The 27,483-nt window shown below is 40.9% G+C and overlaps 2 protein-coding genes across 2 annotated transcripts in view; one reads left to right on the top strand and one right to left on the bottom strand.

The window, feature by feature from the left end:
- Nucleotides 1–27,483, top strand: part of capn5b (calpain 5b) — a 47,345-nt gene that overhangs the window by 4,456 nt on the left and 15,406 nt on the right. Inside the window, exons 2-3 of the mRNA XM_037748261.1 lie at nucleotides 8,792–8,965; nucleotides 19,673–19,804. Of these exons, the coding sequence (XP_037604189.1) occupies nucleotides 8,801–8,965; nucleotides 19,673–19,804 (297 nt within the window). The 5' untranslated portion in view covers nucleotides 8,792–8,800. The remainder of the gene's footprint in view (nucleotides 1–8,791; nucleotides 8,966–19,672; nucleotides 19,805–27,483) is intronic.
- Nucleotides 23,708–26,694, bottom strand: ompb (olfactory marker protein b). The gene has a single exon (XM_037748265.1). It carries the CDS (start codon nucleotides 25,483–25,485, stop codon nucleotides 25,003–25,005), a length of 483 nt encoding a protein of 160 aa, XP_037604193.1. The 5' UTR covers nucleotides 25,486–26,694; the 3' UTR covers nucleotides 23,708–25,002.

The raw sequence follows: 27,483 nt of genomic DNA, 5'->3' as shown, positions 1-27,483 counted from the left end.
TCACCTGATGTTATTCACATACACTGCAACAGGAAATAAACTGGGACACATTTAGAATGTTTACGTTCAAAACCGTGTAATGGTCTAAATATTGTATATTTGTGACATCACAAATGGACAGAAATCCTAACGGATTGTTTCAAACGCGCAATTTCTGAATACGGGCTGTGTGTATTCTCCATATATTGAGCGTTTGATAGTTTAAGAGTATTTATATAGCACTTAAACCTGCTTTATAATGTAAAATCTCACTTTTTACAATATGGGACCTTTAAATGCATTCAAACGGCCCCGATGGAGCTGACCATGGATGTATAAAGAGAACGGAGATGACGGGTGGGCTAGCTAATTTTTTTTAATCATATTTGCTCCATTTCTACCCAATGTTGCTGTAATTTGGCAGCCCTAATAGTGTCACATCACCACCGTAAGCATTTGTCATAGAGAGAGAAGTGTGCTTGTTAACCATACGTCAGTTTGACAGTCGTGTTTTGCAAAATTCTGCCATTGTACCAGTATGATCTCTGTGGTACATCTGCCAGTATGCTGTACAGCACCATACTACAGCAGTAGACTGAGATGAATGTTGACATCTGCTGACCAGCAGTTACTCTGCTCAGTAAGGCTATCTTAGCAGAATGAAGCCAGGGCGGCTTTCAGTCTGGACTGATGCTCATATTCAGTCCGTGTGTGTTGTTCAATTGCAGCAAAGATCATAGACCGGACTGGGGAGTGGGGAGTGGGAGTGGGAGTGGTTTATTGGGAATGCCTTGGCCTCTAACACTATCACAAGATGACAGGCTTCTAATACTGCTCAGTAAACAATCAGTGAAACACACAAGCTTTGCACACAGTTATAAATGAGGAAAGAGTTATGAATTATTTGTTATCCTGGATCAACACGTTGGAGCTGAAGTGTAGCTGATGATTAATACAGTACACGCTGCTGGAAACACTGCATTACACACTGTATTATTATGTCTACGGTGCTCCCATCTGTTGGAAGGGGCACTTTGTTTCCTTCTAGGCGCTCCTCAGAGTATTGATCATTGATTGAACGGCTTTCCCCTCCAGCTTTTCACCTCTCTCTCTACACTGCAGGAGCTTTCATTACTGAATCATGACTCCGTTGTTTCGGGGCGGGGACTGCATCGTCTGTCGGTCATGAATACTTTAACATTTCATCCTCAGCAGAAGTTTTCCTCCTCTGCAACATATTATTTCTCATGTTTATTATGTTTTCTTTAAAGGACACACACAAATGCACAACATTTTTGAAAATAAACACACTAAACTAAGGTGGAGGAAACAAAAAAAGAAAAAGAAAACCCTCAGTTAGCTGAGGCAACAAGTTTGCAGCTTCTACTATCGTCATACGTCATATTCCCATTTTACCAACAACCTTCTTATTTTAACTTTCAGCACAAAATGAAGTTATTTGTCCGTGGCAAACAGTGTTGCTAATCAACTTAGTTTGGAAATGACTCAAATAAATATGAAATATCATAGAAAAGCCAAAATACTTTAAACAGCCATCATTTATGTACTGCTCTCACTCTTTTTCAGTTTATTAAACTTGGCGATATCTTTGTCTGATGAATGATGGGAATGCCATCTTCTTGCCAACATCCACACTTTCCCAGCCGTCGCGTCCCGCTTCTGTCTTTATTGCCCATTATCTCGGAAATGTCGTAAACAAACTGGCCACTTTTAGCCACTTTATGACTAATAGGTTCCTTCCAGTCTCCTGTGGTTTGCTGCAGTCCCATTCTCCCTGTAGCGTGGGCAGTTTTTAATGTATCTCCACCTTATTCCTTTTCCATCTGTTTAGCTCCCCCATATGTAGGAGAGCTGAGGTCTTATATCATCACAGATCGTGTCTTCCCAAACATCTGCGTGCAGTCCAACTGTATTTTTTCCACATTAAAGCATCTGTGTCCACTTATGTTATCACTTTTTGTGATGCTTACAGTATATCATCAATCGGATATTAAGTGTTGAATGTCATGTGACATCTTGGCCCTCTTTCTGAGGTTTATGCAGAAACTATCAACAATCAGAAATGTTGACAGTCTAGAAACGTGTGCATTAAATTGTGTTAACAATGAGCATTTAACACATTGACTAGGGGTCAGATAAGACTGTTCATACACGCCTGGTATTAAAAAGTTGATGGTAAGATTTCGTTAATGATACAACAGGCAAAGTGTGAAATATTTCAAGACTTCTGTCCATCACATAAAGCAGAAACGTCAAGCATGGATAATTTTCATTTAGGGTAGAGACGCATGGCATCCCAAGATGGTGCACAATTTGTAAGACGTGTACACAATTTTAAAATAATTGATTCTAATTGAATTAAGCATGACGGGAACAACAGTGAACAGGAGTGTCGATATGAAACGGAGCAACGTCTGCCAGTTATTCAGTTGATAAAAACTATTTAACCAGATAATTGGGTCATTTTTAGCAAAGTTAGCGACTAGCTGGTGAAAGAAGTGGAGTATTTAGCAGTAGAAGAGACAGATATTTTAATATTAAATTAGGTAGCATGTTTGGTTCAGTTGCTAAAGTTGATGCATAAGTAATTATACAGGCTGTTCTCATACAATGTTCATAGCTATACCTATGAAAAAGTAATGCACTGTAATTCGTATGTACCCCACGAAATCAATTCATATTTAATTCACATAATCGTGAACCAGGAAGTATAACGAGTTACAGACGATGCTTAAGGAGGAAGTTGGGGTGGATGGGTGAGTGAAAAAACACCGTACTTTCACCCAGGAGGCCGCTGTTCATGTCCCGTGTGAAACCAGAAGTCAACGTTGACTTAGTTGTCACGTAACTTCCGTACTTAAGTTACGCCACTTCGATCTTTTCCTAAACATAACTAAGTAGTTTTGTTGCCTGAACCTAACCAAGTTGTTTCCTGTGAAGACAGAAGTTTATTTTGAAAAGACTGTATGCATGTAACGAGCAGAAATTGACACGTGTTGCTGGACAGATTCATATTAAAACGTAAAAAAAATTAGGAATAACTTTTCGTAAGATGTCATAAGAACCGTTGTATGAGCATACGTTGAATTATAAGCATGTAAGAAAAGTTATAGCCAGAGACTGCACGTCTTTTAAACGCACTTCCACAGAGAGGAACATATTAGTGTATGGTGCGACCCATGTCTGTCATACCAGCTAGATCATCACTAAAAACATCTTGGAAAAGTCCTGGAATGATCTCTGGAAAAGAGTGGGAACCCTGTTTCGTCGGTCGGACAGAAACACGACTACAAATGTTTGCTATGTCTGTTGGATGACTGTTGTCATGATATGTCAGATGTTGTGCTTATGGCAGTGCCGGTTAAGATTGGGGACATTAGAATTCCTTGGAAAATGTGTGCACAATACAGTATATATACTGTGTTTATTCAGCTTTAATTAGAGCAGTGCTTGTTGTTGTGCTTTGCCACAGTAGTGAAGGCATCCAGTGCAGCAGCTTCTCAGGCTTCGCTCTCTGCAGGTAATCCTGTTGGCCATCCACCGAGGCCAGATGACAGCATGGCTTTCCCCATTGCAGTCACGAGCCAAGACACCAGGCCATCTGTCAGATTTAGCTTCCAACTGCGACCTCCTCGTTCCCCCAGGAATTTACTTATCACTCAGTCAAGAGCCGGCAAGCTTGTTAATGCCTCTGTATTGAAGTTATTTTCTTTAATTAAGACCAAAGACTGCACACTCAGCTTTAGTTAACGGTTACGACATAGACCAGGTGGACATTTAGCTGTGTTTAGTGCAGGTGAGAGTTTTATAATGCTGCTCCATAGACGCTGCTTTCACAGCCTGTTTGGATTCAACACGAGTCTACAGAAAGAATTGAATCTCCCTGAATGTCAGGAAAAGTTACTTTTTAATGCCTTCAGGTTAATGCTATTTGAAAGGTACAGTCATCAGATTTCAAGTTCCTCCTGTTGTCCTTTTGATTTGGCGTTCCTCCATTTTCTGCTCACTCCATTTTCCCCAGATATTAGATGTCATTTAGCAACGCTGCGAGGTGAACAGGTCACCTCGGCCCAATTAAAAACTACTTCATTTGATAGTAATGTGGCATTAAAAGACTTCATCTGGATTTGGTTTTACTACTTCGCTGTACTGCAGTGAGCCGGTTGGCATGAAGGATGAATTTCAGATTGTACAGTAATATTATAGGTGACATGCTCTAAATGAACATGTTGTTGTTTCTTCTGTTTTATATTGTTGTATGCTGTATTACTTCATTTGGCTCTGTAACTAATTGCCAATTCATTAGATCAGAGCTCTTTCTCTGTAAAGAGTTTAAATTAGATTGCTGTAATCTACAACTAATGAGTAATTGTCATTATTGATTTATTTACTTTCTTGATGGATCCATTCATTTTTTTGTCTAGAAAATGTCAGAAAATAGTGAAAAATAGCCAGCACAAGTTCCCAAAGCTGTTGACATATTTGTATTGCTTATTATGTCTGACCAACAGTTGAAAACCCAAATATATTTAGTTTACTATCACAGAAGACGGATACATTTATTACATTTTTGCTTAGAAAACGACCCAAGCGGTTGATTGACTTTCATATCGTTGTGCCCAAATTTCCCTGCCTGCCCTAGACCAGCTGAGCCGGGTTCAGAGAGGAGGCAGAAGTGCCGCAAAGCAGTGATTGTGTTTTTTAAATTACGTATCTATTCCACATATTATTTGTCAGTTGTGTCTAGAGCGTGAAACACGAGCAGACACACACACACACACACACACACACACACACACAAGCGAACAGCAGCTGCTCGAGGCTACATTAGCCGCTTCTAGCATATCACACCCGACTCTTTAATTAAACTGTCGGCAGACTTGCATTGTGGGTAATGTAGGCACCAGGCTTTGACAAGGAAGAAGAATGTATGGAATATATAAGACGATATCTCTGGGTCAACTCTGCTGCATCTATTTTAATACTTTTTTTTCAACTGTCCATCATGAGACCAACAATGTTGTGGAAGTGTGATGCTAAATCGGCTCCTTTTAAGAGAGAGGTCACACTGTACAGATATCCTTTACACCTGGCTGAGATCAGATTGCATGCATTCAATGCATTCTGGGGCAGCGGGATCAGCATGTATTTTTCCTTATCTAGATAAAGATAGCATGTGTTAATACCAGTGTGTAAATGGGATACCTCTGCGCTGATTCATCTGTGTGCCATTCTTCTTAAGATGGCTGACAAACAGCATCAGAGGAACATCTCATCTTAGAGAGCTTAGCGAGAGTTGTAGAGGAACGATCCCTCCTACATCATCTGAACATCATCTCCCCCTGCCTCCCCTGCTGGAACATCACACAGCGTCACTTTGAAGCTGAGTCCTACCAAGACTCAAGTGCCTCAAGCAGTGCTGGATTATACTGTGGTGTCTTCTGCATCTACATTATGTTAACTTTAAATTTAGAACTAGATGCATTGTTTTCCTTTAATCATTCATTTCATTTAAGTAACTAAAACGACTTGGTAAAGATTAAGAAAAGATTTTGTTCATGGTTAAAAGGAAGGAGAAAGGATTTTTGAAGCTGATAGTGATATTCGAGAGTTTAAAGAAATCAGATAATGATATAAATTTTCTTTACTCGATGATTCAAAATATCTTTGGCATTTCTATACATCAATTTTCTTGTCATTTATCTATTGACATAAGCAATGAGCTAATTAACCTTGAGAGGACAGCAGGCCTGTATTGATCTGCATGTAGATGTGGATTTGTCAGGCCCATGACCTCTACCGCTCGTTAAAGATAGGGTTGACGATGTTGGAAAGCTAGCATCATTTGGAAGTAGGAGCTCCGTCTCCCTCCCCTCGGGGCTCCTTCCAAGGCAACGCCCCCCCACTCACACATACACGAGCACCGCCGCATCGTAACTACTTCACAGACACAGAGAGAGAGCGGAGAGAGGACCTCAACTCAACAATGCTACCTCATGACAAGTAACCGCGGCAGTGCTACTGCAGGGCGGAGTTTTCTCTTCCATTCTCCAGTAAACGTGCGGCGACGACGCACTTTGAGTTCAGGCTGGTGCACGCCAAGGGTAGAGTACAAGCAGGGAAGCGGGGAGGCATCTGATTGGTTCTTTCCAAGCGGACCGCGAGGACGTGATTGGTAGACGTTTTTACAGGATTATAAAAGCTACAGATGACGGCTCTTTTCCAGTCCTTTTTCAGAGCTCATCAGTAATGGATCGCTGTCGGGGTGTAAAGACCATTTCAACCAATATAACAAATAGTGTATACTGGAGAACATCGTCAACCCTGACTTTAAGATTTACAAAGGTGGCCTCCAGAGTCCACATCCTCATCTCCATTAGGGAAATCTCATCCAGAACAATTTATATTTAATAGAACCATTAAGTCCCGAGAATTTTAACCCAGATACACACCCAACCGGTGTTAAAGTCGGCTCATGTTAATGTCAGAGCTGTTAGGTTAAAATAAGGTCTTAAGAGGAACCCTGAGCTCTTTAAACAGGTTATTGTGGCATCAAGTTCCCCGTGAGCTAATGTTGATGAGTAAAGCTACAGCTGATACTGAATCACTACCCGTGTGTGCTTGAAATGTTAACAAATATTTACTCCACAGTAATGTTGTTTTGTGTTAAGTGTTTTTGTATCCTATTGCGGGATTGCTTGATTGCTGGAGACGTATACACCTATAAACTTACACCTCCAAGGTACAGGGGCGATAACGAATGTATGACCATGCATGCAACGGGTATTACATTGCATTCTACGTGGTATTTAATTTGGTGAGCGCTGCAGAAACCCTGTGATAATAAAGTTGAAGTTGAAACTTTTAGATTTCTGACACCTGCGATGAGAGGAAGCAAGTACACACTGCTTTATCCCAAGAGGTCACAATTTCACAACTCATTTTCCATCATTCCACAGTATAATAACATAATATTATCCACGCCAGGAAACATAAAGTGCGTATTTAGTCAGCCAGTAACGAGTGCAACCTCGCTTGAAACATCGTTCAATGAGCTGAGAGGCTTTGAATGCCTGTAATAAATCTCTTGTCCATAGTCAATACTTCTAGCTGGCTCGAGGTATTGATTATGAAATGAAATGACACGAGTAGATGAGGAAGTATGCAAATTGATGACCACGAGAAGTTCAGCCATGAATAATTTTTTCTCATCTGAAAAACGTATCGACTGTCCAGGACTTGTTGATTATGGTGCTCACAGTGGGAAAGCAGAGTTACCTCTCTCTAAGGGGTGCAGCTAATGAGCATTTTATTTATGATCAATTGTTTTTTTCTAAATGATTAATTAGCCATGGAGGTCTGTAAATGTTCATAAATTATGAGTGAAATTCCCTGTCATGAGTTATCAGAGCTCAAAATAATGTCTTTAGTCCAACAGCCAGAAAATCCAAAGTAATAAGCCATCTTGATGAGTGCATTTCTAGTAGGGCTGTGTATTGGTAGGAATCTGGCGATACATATCACGATATAGGGTTAACGATTCAATATATTGTGATATATTGCGATACTGTAAGCAAGGCGATATATTTCAATTTTTTTCAAATCTAATTTTAGGAAAACTGTCATACTCAGTGATACCCAATTTATGCAATTCTAAGACTGTTTGGGGACCCCAGTATGCAGAAATATTCAAATAAACCATTTTAGAATAGGTGAAAATAACACATTTATACTGCATGCAAAAAACTGCTTGGTTTTTACGGTAAGAGCTAGTGACGGACTTGGCGAAGTATACACATGTAACTATGTCCAGTTTTCAAAATAAGGTGTTGACAAAGGTAACTGTATATACAAAATACATATATGGAAATAAGATTGATTGGATTATATTCACCATAAGTATAAAACATTACATGTTCCTTATAAATTAAAAAGAAAATACCACTTATTTGTGGGGGAATTTCTTTGTTCTTTGATTTTTGGGTTGCAGATTTAATAAATAATTCATGACAATAACTGATATATTTGACTTCAGGACATCTCTGACTACATACATGCTGAAAATCAAACATTTTTACTGTATTAATTTAGATATTTTTCAAAGTAAAAGTCCTCAGAAGTGTATGACTCAACTTTTTCCCATGGTCTAGTGTTAAAAAAATTAACAAAAATCGCAATACATATCGAATCGGCACCCAAGTATCGTGATAATGTTGAATCGGGAGATAGGTGTATCGTCCCAGCCCTAATTAAAGGTAGAAAAGTTTGTGATTATCCAATATCTCCTTATTGATTATCCCTTCAATAGCTCCGTCTTAGTTTGCCCCACCAGTCCCTCTGTATGCCCTGCTAGTACTGAGCTGATCAATGTGTACATGGCTCCTTTAACGCATATCAGTGATAATTAGGCCCCGTAGGGTATCCGTGAATTGACAGATTAATCATTTTGACCCAGTGAATCCAGGCTGTGCTCAAGGCAGCAGCGCACATCGACTAGTATTTCCACTGAGGGCTTTCACTGTTACGGTATTAAAGTCGGCTGGATTCTGCTGTCAGTCAGCTGTGAGTGTAAGTGAGTGGAAGAACGGAGGTGTAGGGAGGGAAATTGGTTTCAAAGACGCCAGGGGACATCACTTGTTGTAGAGAAACACAGTTTCCTGTGATGACATGAAAATGTGTGAATGGAATTGTGATGATGTGATGCATATCTGTGCGTGTGATATGTGATATGTGATATACGAGTTTGGTCTTGACTGTTGTCCCTCCCTGTCGCCCTGGTTGTGTCCTTCAGGGCTGCAGTATGTTCACTTCAGTGAAGGCCTTCGAGGGGCAGCAGTACTCCACCCTGAAGAGGCAGTGCTTGCAGAGTGGCCTGCTCTTTGAGGACCCCCGTTTCCCCGCCTTCGACGACTCGCTCTTTTACCAGGGCAACAGGATCGGACGTGTGGTCTGGAAGAGACCTCGGGTAAGTTGGCTTGTGCAGTGAAAGAGTTTCAGCGGATTAAAATCTGATAGATATTTATGGTTTGATAGATCTTTCTGACGATCATCAGACCCCAAAAGCTCCAATATGTCATATATATATACAGTATATATATATATATATATATATATATATATATATGTGTCACAGTTGAAGCAGATTCATGAACCGATTCCGCAGCGTCAGAGTGTAGCTATCAAGATAACAATGTACAATAGATATAGCTAGTAGTAAAACGTAGCTAGCTTACCTCCAATTCTCTCTGCAAAATGAACAAGCCATGCTGTCCACGTCTTCCTAGCCGACAGCAGTTTCAGCAGACAGGACGGCACAGATGATGAAGGCAGCACGTTTCTGTCTTGTTAGCATCGTGACCCATACAGACCTCTGCTTTACCTGCCTCAGAGCTTTCAAACCAATCCTTATTGACAACTGTCAACAGCCAGGACGGACCTCAGTGGCCAACAGGCTGTGTTTTTTTTTTCTATTTTACACATACAGTGTGAACACATAAATCGTGAGCTTTGGCTTTATATCGCAAACGATCTACTCATCCAGTAGGAGCAGGAAATACACAACAACATCTATAAAATCGTATAGTGTATGCCCAGCTTTAGCTTAACTGTCACTGGAACTCAAAGGTCCCATATTATGCTCATTTTCAGGTTCATACTTGTATTTTGTGTTTCTACTAGAACATTTTTACATGCTGTAATGTTTAAAAAACACATTATTTTCCTCCTACTGTCCGTCTGAATATACCTGTATTTACCCTCTGTCTGAAACGCTCCGTTTTAGTGAATTTCAACGGAATTTCATTCACATACACTGCAACAGGAAATAAACTGGGACACATTTAGTATGTTTACGTTTAAAACTGTGAAATGGTCTAAATATTGTATATTTGTGACATCACAAATGGACAGAAATCCTAACGGCTTGTTTCAAATGCACAATTTCTGAACACGAGCTGTGTGTATTTCTCCGTATATTGAGCATTGAGTATATATTTTAACAGTATTTTTATCGCACTTAAATCTGCTTTATAATATAAAACACATGAAAATCTCACTTTTTACAATATGGGACCTTTAACTGCTGAGGTGCACAAGATATTCTTCTTCTGATGTTTTTTGGTAGTTACCCAACAGCTTCAGCTGCATGTGTTCACAGCAATGCACTCAATATAGTGGCTGCAAACTGTCCCGGACGGGTGAACTGAGGACAACTTGTCTGTGTTGCTCATACACTGCAGCTGGCGGTAAATGAAAGCTCTAACCTGTTTGTGCATCGGGTTATCGTTGCAGCTGAGCAGCTTGTTAGGCTCTACAACCACAGCACCGCTACATGCAACGCACTAATCTTGTTTGTCAGGCAAATAAAAAATTACAACTACCTATGATTAAATAATTTACTAAATACCAGTATGCCAGCAGTCATCAGTCGCTGCTCCACTCTTGAGTCTTGTTGTGTAAGCCGGTGCTGTATGTATGTTTCAGTGGCAGTCAGATGATATCAGGGCCTCAGGATTTAGTGAGCTGACTCCCCTGCCACTGTTATCCCCCTCACACAGCAGGCTGTGGCTCTGGATGGAGTAACCTCCTTCTGCCTGTGTGCCGCTGCAGCAACAGCCAGCGTGCATTGCCATGGAAACTGGGTCACACAGATTATATGTTTTGGTCTGTGCTGATGTCACTCATGCAGACTGAAAACTGGAAGAAGTCAAGAGGAGGAAAAAAAAGCAGGAGGAGCCTCCTTTTCATTTGCGTCAGGACACGATTTGTGTCTTCACTGACTGTGGTTTATGTCAGGAGGTTAGGAGCCCTAAACAGGCTCATTTTGAAAGCTTTTTATTGAAGCACACAAACTGAATTCTACTCATCTTTATTGAATTACAAAAACATCTAAATCAAACTTGCTGTAGTCACCAGAATAACATTCTTATTAGGCCTGCACTTAGGCCTGCACGATTTGAGGAAAATCTGCGATGTGCGATAATATTGTTGTAATATTGCGATGACAATCTGACTTGTGATAAATAAACAAATAATGAATTGTGCATATTAGTTATACATTTCCTATGTAAGCCTAGTTGTCTTTATATTCAGCAACAGATTAGAACTGAATATTTTAAATTAAGGCTGTCAAAGTAACGCAATAATAACGTAAATACATTTTAACGCCACTAATTTCTTTACCGCGCAATCGATCTTTCGGAGGTTGTAGAGGGCTCAGTTTTAAATCTAGTGAAAATACTGGTATCATATTTAACTATAAAAAACCTGATGAATCCATTGGTACCAACCATGTCATACTAACATGTCGGGAAGGAGGTTAAATAACGCTCCAAACTTATGCTAAATTTTGGCGAGGAAAAACTGGCATGGCCAACTTCAAAGGGGTCCCTTGACCTCTGACCTCCAGATATGTGAATGTAAATGGGTTCTATGGGTACCCACGAGTCTCCCCTTTACAGAAATGCCCACTTTATGATAATCACATGCAGTTTGGGGCAAGTCATACTCAAGTCTTGAGCCTTGTTATGATTTGAGCATATTGTGTATGCTAAATGCAGTACCTGTGAGGGTTTATGGACAGTGTTTTGTGTTGTTAATTGATTTCCAATAATAAATATATACATACATTTACATAAAGCAGCATTTTTGTCCACTCCCATGTTGATAAGAGTATTAAATACTTGACAAATCTCCCTTTAAGGTACAATTTGAACAGATAAATGTGCGATTAATAATCAGTACTAATAAAACAGGGTATTTAACGTCAGGTTTATCGCGATACTTTTCTAGTATCTCTATACCGTGCAACACTAATTGGCACTGAACGTTCATGCTGCATAATTGTACGATATGTAAGCGATCTTTAGGGATACTGGGGTGTGTTTCACATAAGCGATTAGAAGACTGTAAACAGTGGCAGCAACACGTTTCACAGATGATTGTGCCGATACATTTGCGAGTCCTACAGGCCTCTCACGCTCATGCACGGGTTGCAAGAAATTATGTTTGATTTGATAAACGTGTGAAAGGGAGCGAAAGGGGAAATTACGTCAAGTTACAAATTGTAGCTTGCATGTTGCAAGTTTGATGAACCTTTACCCTGGGCTGCATTTCAACATATTGTTCACCAGGTCGTAGTTGTCAACACTAGTAATGCTGGTTTGTGGATGCGTCCTGAAGGACTTAAATGATGTAGTGGTTAACGGGATTATTAATATTCAGAGCTGTATATTTCAATGTGGATGGAATAGCAACAAATATTATGCTTTAACTCTGCATAAGTGTTGTGGTGTACATTACTATTAATATCCAAATGTAGACATCAATTTCAGTGTCGGCTTCAAAAGACTCTGAAAAATGTTGTCCTCTTTAAAAGCCTGTCAGCAGCGCTCTGATATGTAGCAGCGAGTGGTCGCTTAAAACACCCAAACTGGTAAATCATCTCCGTGGATCTCAGCTCCCTGAGAGACTTTACATTTTTATCTCATACAACTTCCGAGTCTTCAGTCTCCTCCAGCAAAAAACACGGCAGTGATGTTTTCTGTTCACCCTCTTCTCATCTCGCATGATTAAAAACCTGAAATAGAGAATAAATCACTTTGTTTTAACATCTAAAATTTTGAACCCTATATTCTGTTCACTTTGGACTGAATTCATGCAGATACACTGTATACTAACTCATGTGGAACATATCTGGAACACTTGATGATTTATTAATGGAGAACCATTGGACCCTTTTATACCAATTTATTAAGCAGCTGCTAAATGATTTAAAACTGGCTCACCATTTAGACTTGATGTGAGAGTAACAGATGACAAGATGTTCACAAAAACTCTCCAAAACTTCACCAGCCACGCAAATCTTTTACAGTTTTACATTTTTTTTTATTGCATTTTTAAACATTTTGCAAAATGCTGAGTATTGTGATAATAAATATTGCGATTTATTACCTTTTTTTCAACTGCAAATACTGCAGTTTGTCAACATCTGTTTTATGTAATAAGATAGAGTTTTCACTCCGTTCATCTCAGAGTTTTCATTCACATATCTTGAGGTCAGAGGTCAAGGGACCCCTTTGAAAATAGCCATTTTCTATTGGTGCGCTGCACAGAGCGTGGTTTATTACGTCATTCTTGTTTAGTTTCAGCACAGCAGCACCCTAGGTGTTGTTAAGCACTGGATAGGGGTGTAACGGTTCGGAAATCGATAACAGCGGAACCACGACACAAACGTCCATGAGCTTGTGTCGCAGTCTCCGTCCCCCCTAAACCCGCTGCCGCTGAGCTCCCATTGTGTTTCGAAAAACACAAAAAACATGAGATTTCAGCTCAATTTGTAATTACTAAGCAATGTGTAGACTGGGCCTCTTTATTTTGTTAAATTATGTGAAGTTAATTTATAAAGTTGTTCTACCTCAGTGTTCTTGAAGTGTTCTTGTAGTTGATTTAATGAAACCCAGACATTTACCCTCTGTTTTTTCATATTCACCCGCCACCAGTAACGGTCAAGTTGTCTCCCAATGTGAATGTGCCGATCAGAGAGGTTGTGTTTTCAGTGGCAGGGTGAAGGTTCACAGGCTTAATAGGCTCAGATGCATCTCTGCGATATTTATGGCTGCAGTGAAGTCTCGGTGGCAGAGCATGTGAGCATAAAGAGCAGGCTCTAATAAAATGTTCCTCCTCTCTGTCTGTCTCACATTGTCTCTCAGCCTGTCTGTCTTCCTCCTGTTGCCCTTCTCCTCCTCCTCCTCCTCCTCTCGCTGCGTCTCCTCCACTGATTTTTATTGTTTATTCATGTCTCGACCAGGCTAGGGTGGGGCGATACGACGGCTGTGAGACAAAGGAACATTTTCTATTCCATTTATACCATGGAGGCTATCCCTTTTAATGCATCTGAATGTTTCAGCTTATGTTGGGCAGACGTTTTTGTCATTATAAACTTTGGGGTTTCTGTCAAATCAGTTAAATTCAGTCACAGTTGGCCGTTGACTCTGTTTTCATGCTGCCTTCAACGGGGTTGTGTTTACCATGTTTACCAGAAGAGTCCATATGAACGCCCCCCTCTTGTCGTATTCACGACCTCGTAAGTGGAAAGTTTCTGAAAGCTCCGAGTTCACGAGTTGTGATGTGTTTGTAGACGTTGTCGGAAATGGCGGAGACCAAGGAAGTTAATTTTTCGGTGCATAATAAGTTAATATATTGTAATTTTAGTCATATATTGTAATTCTTCGTAATTCTATAATGTGTCTGAGGAAAATGTTGATATTCCCAACGGTCTCATCTCGTCGTTATGTCTTTGCATATCCTGCATTATGTTACCAACTTTCTAGCTTGCAACAGTGTTCTCACGCCAAGCATATTGTGTACACGACTTCCCGTGTTGTAAACACAAGCTCACGAGTTTCATTTGAAGGCACCAATAGTCCCATAGCAATCCCTTTCCTCGTGTCACCTTAAATAGAAATTCTCCCTTGAGTTCGACACAATTAGGTATTTGGATTTTAAATTTAGGGAAGCTTTGGTGAAAACAATGTTGTCATAAACAATTAAAAGCTTGTCAAACCAGAATCTTAAGAACATTTACCATCACCATATTTATCAATATCATATTTCTGGTATTATCAATATAACCTATACATTCCTGCTGACTATGTATCTCACTTTTCCCCTGATTGACACAGAAGAACTTGGATGTAAACAATTCAGGCTTAAAAATGTTGAAAAGAAATCAGCTTTTCAAATGTTTTATGTTGTATTTCTTAGGCCTCAAGGATGCACACAATGCATTTTGATGAGGAAAAACTGTGTGTGTGTGTGTGTGTTTAGACCCTAGAAGGATCTTTTGAATTCGTGCAGCTGGATTCCACTGTTTGTATTCTGTCTTTTTGTGCTTGTGCCCGGTTGTGTGTTTGCATGCGTGGCTGATGGTTCCTCTCACAGGCTGATGGATGGTGCTGAAGAGGGCTATGAAGCCGGTTGAAAGGTTCTCAGTAGCAGGGTAAATGATTAGGCTGTGCTCAGCCACAATATTCACATTACTTCAGTGTCTGCAGGGCCGGGCGGGGATCGATACTCTATTACTCTTCCACCTGAGCCGGTCCCTGGACGACAGGCCACCACAGGGAGCCCTCGCCGCTGCTCAGACTCCAACAATCAATGCCGTTGCGGACGGGGGGGAAAAATGTGATTAGAGATCTTAACTCTGGCACTGGTCGGACAGAGATCCAAACATTGCTTCACATACACGTAGAGACACCGGTTTCAGGACAGGAAGTGCTTCGGCGCTGGTCTCTGTAAGGTGAGAGGGGCTGCTGGTGGAGACCGGAGGCCTCCAGGGAGCACTGCAGTGGCCTGTGCTTCTGATTAAAAGTTTGCTTTTGCAGCAATCAGCTTTGCAGAGTCAGCAAATTCTTGACCTTGGTTGTGTCCTCTTGCTGTGAGTGTGTGTGCTTTTGTTTCCCACACTTGAACATACGCCATAGTGTGTGCATGCTGTGATCGGCATTTATACACATACACACGACTTTCCAAGGCTGGCACCATTACTGATGTTAATGGTTAAAGCAGGATTAATATAATTTCAATGGATGAGTTGTATAAAAATTCACCCCCCGTACAGTTGTCAACAAAGGATATAAATTTGGGCAATTAATCCAATTTCAATTACGAAGTAGAGTTAACGTGTTAACGCAAATTTGTTTTAGCGCCACTAACTTCTTCAGCCATGTTGAGATCAGTTGAGGAAATACCAAGCACCGCCCGCCAGCCGGAGCACAGCCAATAGGAACGCTCTCTCTCTGAAATGACCTTTGATTGGCTAAAGTCTCCTGTCACATGCTAGATTTTTTGAAGCCTGATTACAGAGCCATGAGGAGGTGCAGAAGTCTAGTTATCTCTCAGAACACTTGACAAAAACATTGTGCCTACTGACGCTTTAATCGCGATTAAATATTTAGATTGATTGACAGCCCTAATATTTATACAACAAATATGTTTATGATTAAATTGTTCACTAAATCACAGTTCTTCATAGATCTAGCCTCTTCATTTTGCTCTCAAAGTGCACCAGATTGATGCATTTAACTTTAAAATGCAGGCTACAAAATGTTCTTTCTAAATGCATGATGTTTCCAAAGTCAATCTTGTTGAATAATCTTAATATTGACCAAAATAATCGTGAATATGATTGTTGTCATAATCAAGCAGCCCTAACATATAAATGTTTCGCCAAGTGGCATTGAATTTTCTGGCATATCAGATTTTCTCTAGGTGGAGATGAAACATAACTTCTCTAATCCATATCAGTTTTTAATAAAACGGCGGTTGTTCACGTAGTCCCAGTGCGGATGTCCGCTGTGTGTAAATTACATGAGTAAACACTCATGTGCGTCCATCTCTCTCTCCCCCTTTGTCCCCTCTTTTACTTTTCTAACCCTAGTTGAGTGCTGCAAGTGTGTAAAGATAAAGAGCTGTTAAGTGGTGCTGTGCTTTCCGCTGCCTGTTGAGTAATGGCCGAGGTGCCCATCGACCCGCCGCTCCCATAAAGCAGAGAGCAGGAAACAGACAGACTGTTCACACCCAGACCACTGCCAGCACAGATCTGCAGGCTGTAGTAAAAAATTAAATCGTTCTATATTTTATACTGGGCTGGTGTTAACCTTTTATATTAAAACTCAGATATGAGGCTGTCACCGAAATGATGGATATGAGGCAGTTTGTTTTTTATTTAACCGATCTCGACTGACTTTACTGTCTTTCAGAGGCTCTAGTAGTTTCAGGGCTAGAGTGAAGACACAGATATGAAACTAGGAATCCATTGGTAACAAACATGTCATGCATGATAGCATGTCGGGAAGGAAGCTAAATAACGCTCCAAATTTGAGCGAGGAAAAACTGGCATGGCCATTTTCAAAGGGGTCCCTTGACCTCTGACCTCAAAATATATGAATGAAAATGGGCTCTACTGGTACCCACGAGTCCCGCCTTTACCTAATTGTTGATTAATCTGTTGATTATTTTCTTGATTAATCGATTAGTTGTTGTGTAAAATGTCAGAAAATGGTAAAAAAATAGCAATCAGTTTTACCCAAAGCCCAAGAAATTTTGTCCACAACTCAAAGGTATTCAGTTTACTGTCATAGAGGAGTAAAGAAACCAGAAAATATTCACATTTAAGAAACTCACAGTAATGAGCCCTGTAAACTCACTTAACTTTAAACTTTACTTCTGCGCTATCACTGCAGAAAAATTTATAAAACTTAAATTTCTCATTTCTGTTAAAGCTGAAGTAGGCGAGATTGGAGCAAATATGATTTTTTATAAAACGGTCGCTATATGGTGACAGTAGTACATGAAACAGGTAACCTGAAAAAAATCATGTGCCTCTGTGTCCTCCGGTGCTCCTAACGGCATCTGCAAGATTTCACAGACCGGAGGAAAACAAGCAGTAAGAGCTGATCTATGAGAGCCGGCTGTCAATCACTCGCGAACTCCGACCAAACGGTCAAACTAGGCCGCGCTGAATAAATATGAATCAATATTCTGTTACGTTAATGCCTATTTCTCTCCTCAGATGTTTTCAGAATCATCTTGTAGTGCACGGTTTAGCTGTAAAATTAGAAAGTTTGTGACGCCGCCGCCATTGTGAAATCTGGTGAAGGAACGCCAAGTTCTGGTCACTCAATGAAATGACCTGTGATTGGTCAAAGTCTCCCGTCACGGGCTAGATTTTCTTAAACCCTGAAAACAGAGCCATGAGGAGGAGCAGAAGTCTAGTTATCTCTCTGAACACTTGAATTACAATATGCTGAAAGGTTATTATGGAATTTTAGCCCAATGATGCCAAAAATATACTGCCTACTGTCACTTTAATTACAATTTTGACCAAATAAGTACAAAACAAAACAACCACCAAGGATGTACTGTACATAATGTTTTAATACTGTATATATAAAAAATAATTTTACAACTTTAATGTACTTTATATCGTTTTATACTGTGTATTTTGAGATATTTAGTTCATTTTAAGGCAGTGCACATAATCCTCACTTTTCAGCAAACCTTCTCTCGCTTGTGACATTTATGCTGAAGTGTATCTATTGTGTGTGCAGACAAAAGAGTAGAGGACGGCGTGTCTCTCTGTAAATGGCTCGTGTCGGCCCACAGCCTGTAGTATTCGTCCCACACATTATCACAGGAACCACAGGATGTCTGATTGTGTGTGTGTGTGTGTGTATGTGTTTGTATGGATGTGGATAGGTGTGTGAGTGCGGTACAGAGAGAGCAGCTCATTGAGCACCATGTTGTTCACCGTCATAGAGGTCCGTCTGTACACATTGTGGCAGAAAATGGCCCTCAACGTTGCAGCCACAGGAAATGTGATTTTGTAAATGCATGCAGCCCTCCCACACTCAGGCAGAAGATCATGAATATGATACGTGGGTGCATCAGGACAGATGGTCTTTTTCTGATTCACGAAATTGCCTCAATAACCCATTTAAGCTCCTCTATGTCTTGCATTGTGGACGGTACACAAAGAAGCTTTTTACCCTGCAAAGAATACATTTATATTTTATATTTATTATTATACTTTTCCCCCCTAAAATGATTATCTCGGCTCACAATATTAGTATGAGCATCTTCAATTCTATTCTTGGGTATCATAGAAAGCTTAAAGCCCCCCTCCAGCTAGTTTTACTTCCTGTTTTTTAGTTAACGTTCTTTCTCAAACAGATAATGGGGTTGTGGTTAATAGTCAGACGTAACTCTTTATTATGGCAACCAGATTGCATCGTTTTTCAACCCAGTTTAGATGAATTTACTGTTTATCAGTCCACAAATGAGTCAAGAATTAGCGCAACTTGCCGACTCTCTCTCACTCGCTCTCTTCTTCACCGTCTCCTCCTGGCGAGGCGGCCATCTGGCTGCTGCTGCACCGAGGAGCCGCACCGCCGCACGCCGGCCACAGCACACCTGAGGACAGATAGACATGTTGCCAAGGTCTTCCATTTGAAATGCAGTTTTAGGACGTATTGGAGGGGCACCGTTGACCAGCACCGGTCGCTCTCGTCTCAGCTCCAGCACTGACACCGCACCGGGCTGCACTGAGATTTGTTTATTTCTCTAACGGGACTTTTCTCTTGTTTCCTTTTGGGCTGAAAGTTGTGCTCCCCAAAGCAGCATCGGCTACTTTCCGTTATCTTTCCTCCTTATCTCCAGGAGAAGACGGTAAAGAAGAGAGTGAGTGAGAGAGACAGTCAGTGTGTTGTATTAATTCTGCTGGTGGGATTTTGTGTAATTCACTGCACTGATTGCACCCGTTCACCACACACATAAATACCATTGTGAAAATAAACACATTAAACTAAGGTGGAGGAAACAAAATGAGTGCTCCTGCAGCTTCTACTATAGTCATAAGTCATATTCCCATTTTAGCAACAACCTTTTTTTTTTTTTTTATTTGAGCACAAAATTAAGTTATTTGTCAAAAACAAAAATTGGCAAACAGTGCTACTAATCAACTTAGTCGGGAAATGACTCAAATATGAAATATCATAGAAATGGAAAAATACACTGGAGGGGGGCTTTAATGCCTCAACTTGACTTTAAAAATGCATAAATTGTTGGTGTTGCCACACACTAAACTATTCTGTGTCTGTCTCTTGGAGTGTAGGAGCTGTGTGAGGACCCTCACCTGTTTGTGGATGGCATCAGCGCACACGATTTACATCAGGGACAGCTAGGGAACTGCTGGTTTGTAGCGGCGTGCTCCAGTCTGGCCTCCAGAGAGTCTCTGTGGCAAAAAGTAAGTGTGTTTTTATTTTTTTATGTGTATATGTGTGTTGTCTATTTCTTCTTCTTTCTTTGTCTTGTCTGTATTTCTGAGCACCAGACTGAAATGTTTAGTGAATCTCATATGGGTGTGTCTTTGGGTTGCCTCACATCATCTGATTCAGTAAAAGTTCACAACACAAAGTGCTAGAAATACTTGAACAATTTTGGGAAATACTCTTATTTGCTTTCTTTCCGAGAGTGAGGCGAGTAAAACAATATCAATCTCACGTCAGTGTGTTAATTAAGCCTAGCTTGGCATTAAGTCTGGCAACGGGAAACCGTTTGCATGGCTCTCTCCAAAGTGAGAAAGGCATGCCTACCAGTAGGGGTGTAAATCACAAGTTTCATCATGATATGATATCATACCGATTCTTTGGACAATTTCAAAATAAGGGCGTATCTTAAAGATGATGATATGTATCGATGTTTATCAATATATTGGGTCGTTGATCATTAAATTGATACATCGATCCAGATCAGACTTTGAGCGAGGGTCAGCCGCGGATGCTCAACGGCTCAACCCCACCCTACAACCAATTATCTGTTGATTGAGCTCTTTGAAAAAAATCTAACTTTTTAAAGAAAAGTGTTTGAAAAAGAGTCGACACTTTTACAATCAGGACTATTTCTGATAGAGAGATATTCAAAAATAGATTGTTTCCTGCACCAAAGTGCATATAATGCATTTTGAAAAGGAACTTTCTATGTACTCAATTGTAATTAATCCATATTTAGTGTTTAAGTGTCCATTAGGAAGCATTATGATAAGAAGTAAACACCAGAGGACTCATTACAGCAACACGCCTCCTTGGTCTCAGCAGACTCCATCAGTCAGTAGAAGCCTGATTGGTGGAGTCTCCCCGGACCGGCTGGAAGGCTAGATGGATGTTCTGGCTTCTGTCGGTAGTGAATGTGTTTTTTATTAGTATCTCTAACCAGCAGGGGAGTGGCTACGACGTTTTCAATGCTGGCAAGGGGCAGACTCAGAGGAGAGAGGACAATGTAGACGGATGAATGAATAGAGGATGAATGAATCGACAGAGAGATTGACAGACAAATACCTGGATAGATAAAAACCCTTTCAAGCATGCACTTTGTTACATACCGGCTGGCATTGTTACGTGTTGGTTTTTATCTTTAAAGGCTCTATATAGAGATGCAGTGATTGTTAAACTTTGGCTGACAGCCGATGTTTTTGCTGTTATTTATTCCCCTTTTGTGCCAAACAAAGACATCTTCATTATGAAAACTAACTGAGCTGTTTTAAAGTCATTCAGGATTTCATTATTCTGCCTTTGAATGAGCACAAAGTTAATCATACAAATTTACGAAACAACTTTTAATACAACCTTCTTTCACATGCAAAAAGATAAATAACTAAACTAAAAAAGTCTTTTCAGCTGCTATACAATAAAACTACCTGCAACGAGAAGAATGTTTCAGTACTTACATAACCCAATAAAAATAGTTGTTTTGTGAAATGTATGTTATTAAATGTAAACGTAAAAGCGATAAGAAATATAAGCAGTGTTTCCCACACATAGACTTTATATTAACGGCCACTCAAGTATATTTGTGGACCCATTTTAGCATTTTTAATTCTAATTTTTTCATCTGTCCGAGAGAACAACGCCATCCGTTGACAAATATTGCGGCAAAAAAATAATAGAGCTGGATACAGGTCACTAGGCAGATCGAAGAAATAGCTCCTTACCAAGCTGAATACGTTGGCAATGTTGATAAAATAATGATACTGTGTACTTACCTCGTCTCTTGACATTGTTCACAAAAGGGTAGCTTTATTCTGTTGTTTATCTTGTTATGTGTTCAGGGGCTGCTTTCAAGTTTGAACTTAGAAGATCGATATCACTCTCATATCTTTACATTTACTGTGAAGCTACAGCCAGTCAAAATGCGCTCACCAACACCTCCAGTAGTTACAATTTTGAATAAATATCAACAGCCCAATTAAACATCGTTTTCAAACTCACCGCTGGTTTGGTTTGTTGTAACCAAATGAGGAAAGCTCTCAATGAAGCACTGTTGCATCTCCTTACATGTTATTCCTTCTCTATTAATTGGGAGCGCTCATTATCTCTGCAAACTATAGAGAAAGGTTCATTAGAGATCCTTGAATTCACCCTAAATAACCTCATTTATCTGGCTTCTGTTTCAGAGATTCTGTGACTTGCGATGTAAATGCAGTTTGAAACCTTTTGCACATCGATTTGAATAAATATGTAAAGTTTTGCATGAAGATTGGAAACATGAATCTACTATTGCAAGCTTCTGTCAAAAAAAAGAAAAAGAAACTATATTATTTGAAGTGCAGTGAGCTCTGGAGTTTCGCGTGTCAGGAGGATTATTCTGAAATGATCTTTGGCATCCATCTTGACGGAGGAAACAAAGTGATTACCGAGGTTTAATGGGATTTGAAACAAGATGCCTCGGCCTGTTGTAGCGAGACGCTGCATTGTGACAGTCTGCTCAGAGAGAGAGTGAGTACATATAGGCATGCTTACACAGTATCTTCCTCTCTGTTTACTCTCTGTTTGTCTAGCTCTGTTTCATTGTGCAAACACAGCATCTGACTCCATACCAATGAGCCGCATGTTTACTGCTTAATTCCCTCTTCTTTTTTCTACATCTGCAGTTTTTGGTGGAGGATTTTCTTTTAGTTTTTTTTGAAGGAGGATGCTCCTTGTCATTCGCTTTCTTGCCGAGAGTAATGACGCTTGAGACCGTCAAGTCAAGCCAATTTTATTTATATATATCCCAATATCACAGATTTGCGTCAAGGGGCTTAACAATCTGTACAGCATATGATACCTTCTGTCCTTTGACCCTCGATTCGGATTAGAAAAACTCCCCAAAAAAAACATTAACAGGGAAAAAATGGAAGAAACCTCAGGAATAGCAACGAAGGAGGGATCTCTCTCCCCGGACGGACAGAATTGAACAACATAGTAAAATTGCAACATAGGCAATGCAGCATGACAAATTTATAGACAAAGATATAGATAATGAAGAATATGGAAACTTAAAACACTCTGTCCTCCAGTTCAACCTCTCTTTTGGGTTTAGAAAGACATTTTAGCCCCTTTTCGACTGCAGGAACTTCCCCCAGGAACTTCCCCCAGGAACTAGGAATCTTTAGATTTAAAAATCTGCATCTGAGAGCCACCGGCAGGGTGCCTTTAGACCGACCCGGCTGTCAGTCTTGTGAGATTGTGAGCCAGGATAAAAGCTGTTAATATGTCACTTTATTAAGTTTTGATGTTTTCAGGTGAAAAAGTAACCGTTTAGATTCCCTTCATGTGGTCAGTTAAACCAAATAACTTGTTTGGAAAATGTCTTGCAACGTTTTCAGAGATGTGACAAAGGCCGGGCCGGCCGTACTGTAGTAGTCACGTGCAAAAACAGCTTGTAAAACAGCCGTTGCTTTTTCATACGTCAGCTGACGTGGGTCTTTAGACCGCGGTGGAAACACAGACAACAATGGGTTGAAGGAACCTTTTTAATTCCTCAAAAGGAAGTAAAGTCCCGGGAACTTTGGGTGGAAGTCTGGCTTTGACACAAACACATTTTCTATCGTCCCCGGGACGACGTTAGTCTCAAGCCCTGACCGTATACCTACGGTACCTGCAGTACTATAGAAAAATGAGTACCGTCACGTTTTCAGAATTATGGCATCAACTTATTGGTTGTTCTTGTGACATCCCTAATTTCAGCCTTGTTAAAGAAAATGAATGATTATTCTAAATTAAAAAGACTATGGAGGAATCCAAATGGGAAAAACATGTTTATTATTTGCCTTATCTAAGTGATTTTAATTTGAAATTTGGACCACAGCTGATGAAGTTAGACCTCCTATCTGAAGTCAGTTTGTCAGATCTGAACAATAGTGTAATTCTGTTTGTTAAAGCATCCTTTGTGCAGCGATTATTCATCTGTTCACAGTCTCCTGTGTTGTTTGCCACCAGCTTTACTTCCTATGAAAGCAAAACAAGTAATAGTCCAACTCTCACAGGAGCCGGTACTGTTCCCCTGTGAGACCTGAGTGCTGGTACTTCAAAACATTGTTATTTTGTGTTGCTTTTGAACATGTTAATTACCTACAAAAAAGTGCCTTTCATGTAGCTCTGGAGCTGTTGTAACGTCTGATTTTGCATTTCTTAGATCCTTTTAATCACTCAATGCAGTATATGTTTAAATATTAAGTATATTTCTTTACTATCATTTAATAATAAGATGGGCTAATTCCCCCCCAAAGCTTGTCCATTTGTTTAACTCTCCTGTCAAATAGCGACAGGTACGAGTGAGCAAAAGGACACACACCAACGAGGACACTGAATAATAATTTATATTTATGAATTCAAGGCTGCAGAGGCGAGATCGATGTAATGGAGACTCCTGAGAATGTGCAAGCGTTCGCCTTTGGTTTTGACGGTTCAGGTGGCAAGTTAGTTACATGCTTTCTACCAACGAGAAGCGAGTCTAACACCTCCTGACATCTCAGTTGTTTTCTTTTCTCTCACACCTCATCTGACACGCGGCTTCTCGTTCACACAGTCACAGTTACTGTTTCATCCCCCCGTTGGAGCGTAAAGCAGGGAGATGAAATCCACATGCCTCCCCTCGCTCTTGTTTGTCAGGGTCACCATGCAAGACGGAGACGGATGAGGCAGCAGGAACCTGTTCCTCCCCCCTCCGTCCACTGGGGAATATACTCAAGCACATGCACACTTGTCTCTATCCATTATCTCACATGGGACTCGTTTCTACCAAACCCGTCAGGGCTGGCTGTTTGTCATCGAGGAGGAGAGGGGGAATAACATTTATGCTCAACACACAAGTCCAGAGAACGATCTGTGTTCAGACGTTGGTTAAGAAAACGCAGATACACCTGTTTGATTCATTGGGTTTATTTGTATTAAACATCATAGGATACAAAGATACAAAGAAGCACCCTTTTATGACCAACAGGTTCAGTAACAGAAGTTATATTGTTTTTGTAAATGTTGCAGAAGGAGGAGGAGAAGTCATTACAGGTTGTCAGATGATGTGGTATTGAAGGCTTTCTCGATCACAGAGGGAGCCATCCGTACAAAAAAAATGCACTTAAAAGTAACTACCTCAACTACAAGCACAGAAGAAGAGTTTTTAGTTTTAACAATCCACTTTGAAGACGATGGAGCAGTCGACAGTCTCAGAGCTGCAGCCATCTGCAAACGCAAGAAGGAAGTACATCACCTTCCTCACCTTAGCCATTTCTGCGATCCTCTCGCCAAACTCGTGCGCGTCGGCCTCGTAGCACTGGACGGGCGCGTCGACGGCGTCGCCCGGCTCTCTCCAGAAAGTCCCGACGGGCTCCAGCAGCTGACGCGTCATCAGGTGGGTGAGGTCGGGCGTCCAGAGCTGCGAGGTGGCCGTGACGGTGAGGCGGCCCGTCTGGGGCAGCCGCACCGTCCACTGTGAGAACCTGAGGGACTGTTTGGAGAAGTCCAGTCGGTACACGGCCTCGTTGGGCAGCAACAGGCGCTCGCCGTCCTGCCTCTTCTGGCCTCGCTGCTGCAGAGACTGAACCCGCAGGCGCATCACCTCCGTCAGCTGAGTGTCCGGCCGGAAGGGCAGCTCCAACTCTGTAGACATGCTTGGACGGCACACCGCAGCGGGCTGAGAGGTCGATACCAACTGCAGGGCTGGATTAGATCGGCAGCTATGTCGAAACTAAGCGTCTTCTCTCTCTCTGTCCAGTACTCTCTGCAGTGTGTTCATGTCTGTGTGGCGTCGATAGGAGAGGGCGGGTCTTACACAAAAGTACAGATTAGCAGAGATGCTAGGCAACAAGATCTAATGACATTTGCAACCCCAGCACAGGGTTTCCCCTCAGGGAACTCAGTGCTGTTTGTCACACATTTGTTTGTCTCGGCTACAGATACTCTAATACCAGACATGAAGTGTTCTCCTGGAGACTTGCATGAGCAGCAATGTAAATGTGAACTTCAAAGCTGTTTTATAGGGTAGCCCCCTTTTATGTTGGTGAGGTGAAAGCCTCTTTGTTCCCCTCGTTGTGTGTATTGACCGACAGCAGGGGAAGCCAAGGCGCCTTCTGCTTGTTTCTGGTCAGTCGTCAGGTCACTTACCTACCAGAGTTCAGTTGCTGCATAGCGACACTTGGCCCAGATGAAAGCTGAGATAGATGGAGCCTTCGCTCTCAGTGCAGAGTCAGAGAGCGAGCAATAGCGGGGTGGAGTGCAGGAGAGATTGCCTCCCGAAGGATTACAAAATGACTCTGAGGTTTCTGTGGTGCAGTGCTTTGTTTTCTTTTTTTTCTTACCCCCTCCTCCTCTTTTTTTAAAGGAGCTGTTGCCGCTCCTCCGGAGAGGCCAGATTCTCTCCATCAGCAGAGTGTCACCTCCTGTAGAGAGGTTTGACAGGAACTGCTGTTCGGTTCGCGCACCTTGACATCTCCAAGGACACCCGCTGGAACACTGTCACTTAATTCACAAGTGGTGTCGCTCACTGCATCATTTGCAGTTTTTATTGCATGCCGTATTCCTACTTGTGGAGGTTTCACAGGTTGCCTCTAGGTTGGGGGCTCTGTTACTACACTGGGTCACAGTGGGATCACAGGGAAGCAGCATTTCATACATTTTAAAGAGCAATCACAACACGACATAATGCAGAAAAATACTTTGTGTGTTTCCAGCAGCAGCAGGCAGCTGTTTTAAAAAAAAAAAAAAAACTGGCACTACCTGTTGGCTACGATACCCGTCAAAGTTAACGCAATAATGACGCAAATTTGTTTTAACGCCACTCATTTCTTTAACACATTAACGCAACTTGCGATTTTTTAGGTTGTAGCAGGCTCAGTTTTAAAGCTATAGTGTAGATACTGGTATCATATGTAACTATAAAACCTAAGGAATCCATTGATTCCAACCATGTCATACTGGCTTTTCATGAAGGAGGCTAAGTAACACTCCAAACCTGCCCTAAATTTTGGCAAGGAAAAACTGTCATGGCCATTTTCAAAGGGGTCCCTTGACCTCTGACCTCAAGATATGTGAATGAAAATGGGTTCTATGGGTACCCACGAGTCTCCCCTTTACAGACATGCCCACTTTATGATAATCACATGCAATTTGAGGCAAGTCATAGCCAAGTTATCACACTGACACACTGACAGCTGCAGTTTGTCATGTTATGATTTGAGCAGATTTTTTATGCAGATTTTATGTGAATATGTTGTTTAGGGCTGCCTCCTCTTAGTCGACTAATCGGTGGTTTTGGTCTTAGTCGACTAAGATTTCTTTATTCGATTACCTTTTTTTTTTCATGCTGAATGACTTATTTCTAAGAAACGTATGAGCACGTCTCTGGTAAACACAAGATTTAAAGTGGTGCTTTTATGTGATTCTTTGTGGAGAAACTCAGTTTTACAGATCTGTTGATTAAATCAACGAATAGATTAGTCGACAAAATCGTTTGAGTGTTAGTCGACTTAGAATTTGTTTGGTCGAGGACCGTCCTAACGTTGTTTGTTGTTCATCTCTTGTCAAAATAATAACTAGAATTCACAAAATGGATGCTGGGTTAAAGAGGTTTCACTGGACCACAGCAAACGCAGGCAGCTGAAACACCCAC

Source organism: Sebastes umbrosus, chromosome 17, assembly GCF_015220745.1.
Source record: "Sebastes umbrosus isolate fSebUmb1 chromosome 17, fSebUmb1.pri, whole genome shotgun sequence".
In the NCBI taxonomy this organism is placed as follows: Eukaryota; Metazoa; Chordata; class Actinopteri; order Perciformes; family Sebastidae; genus Sebastes; species Sebastes umbrosus.
Note: the sequence above shows the minus strand (reverse complement) of the source record. Positions and strands in the feature narration are given on the sequence as shown.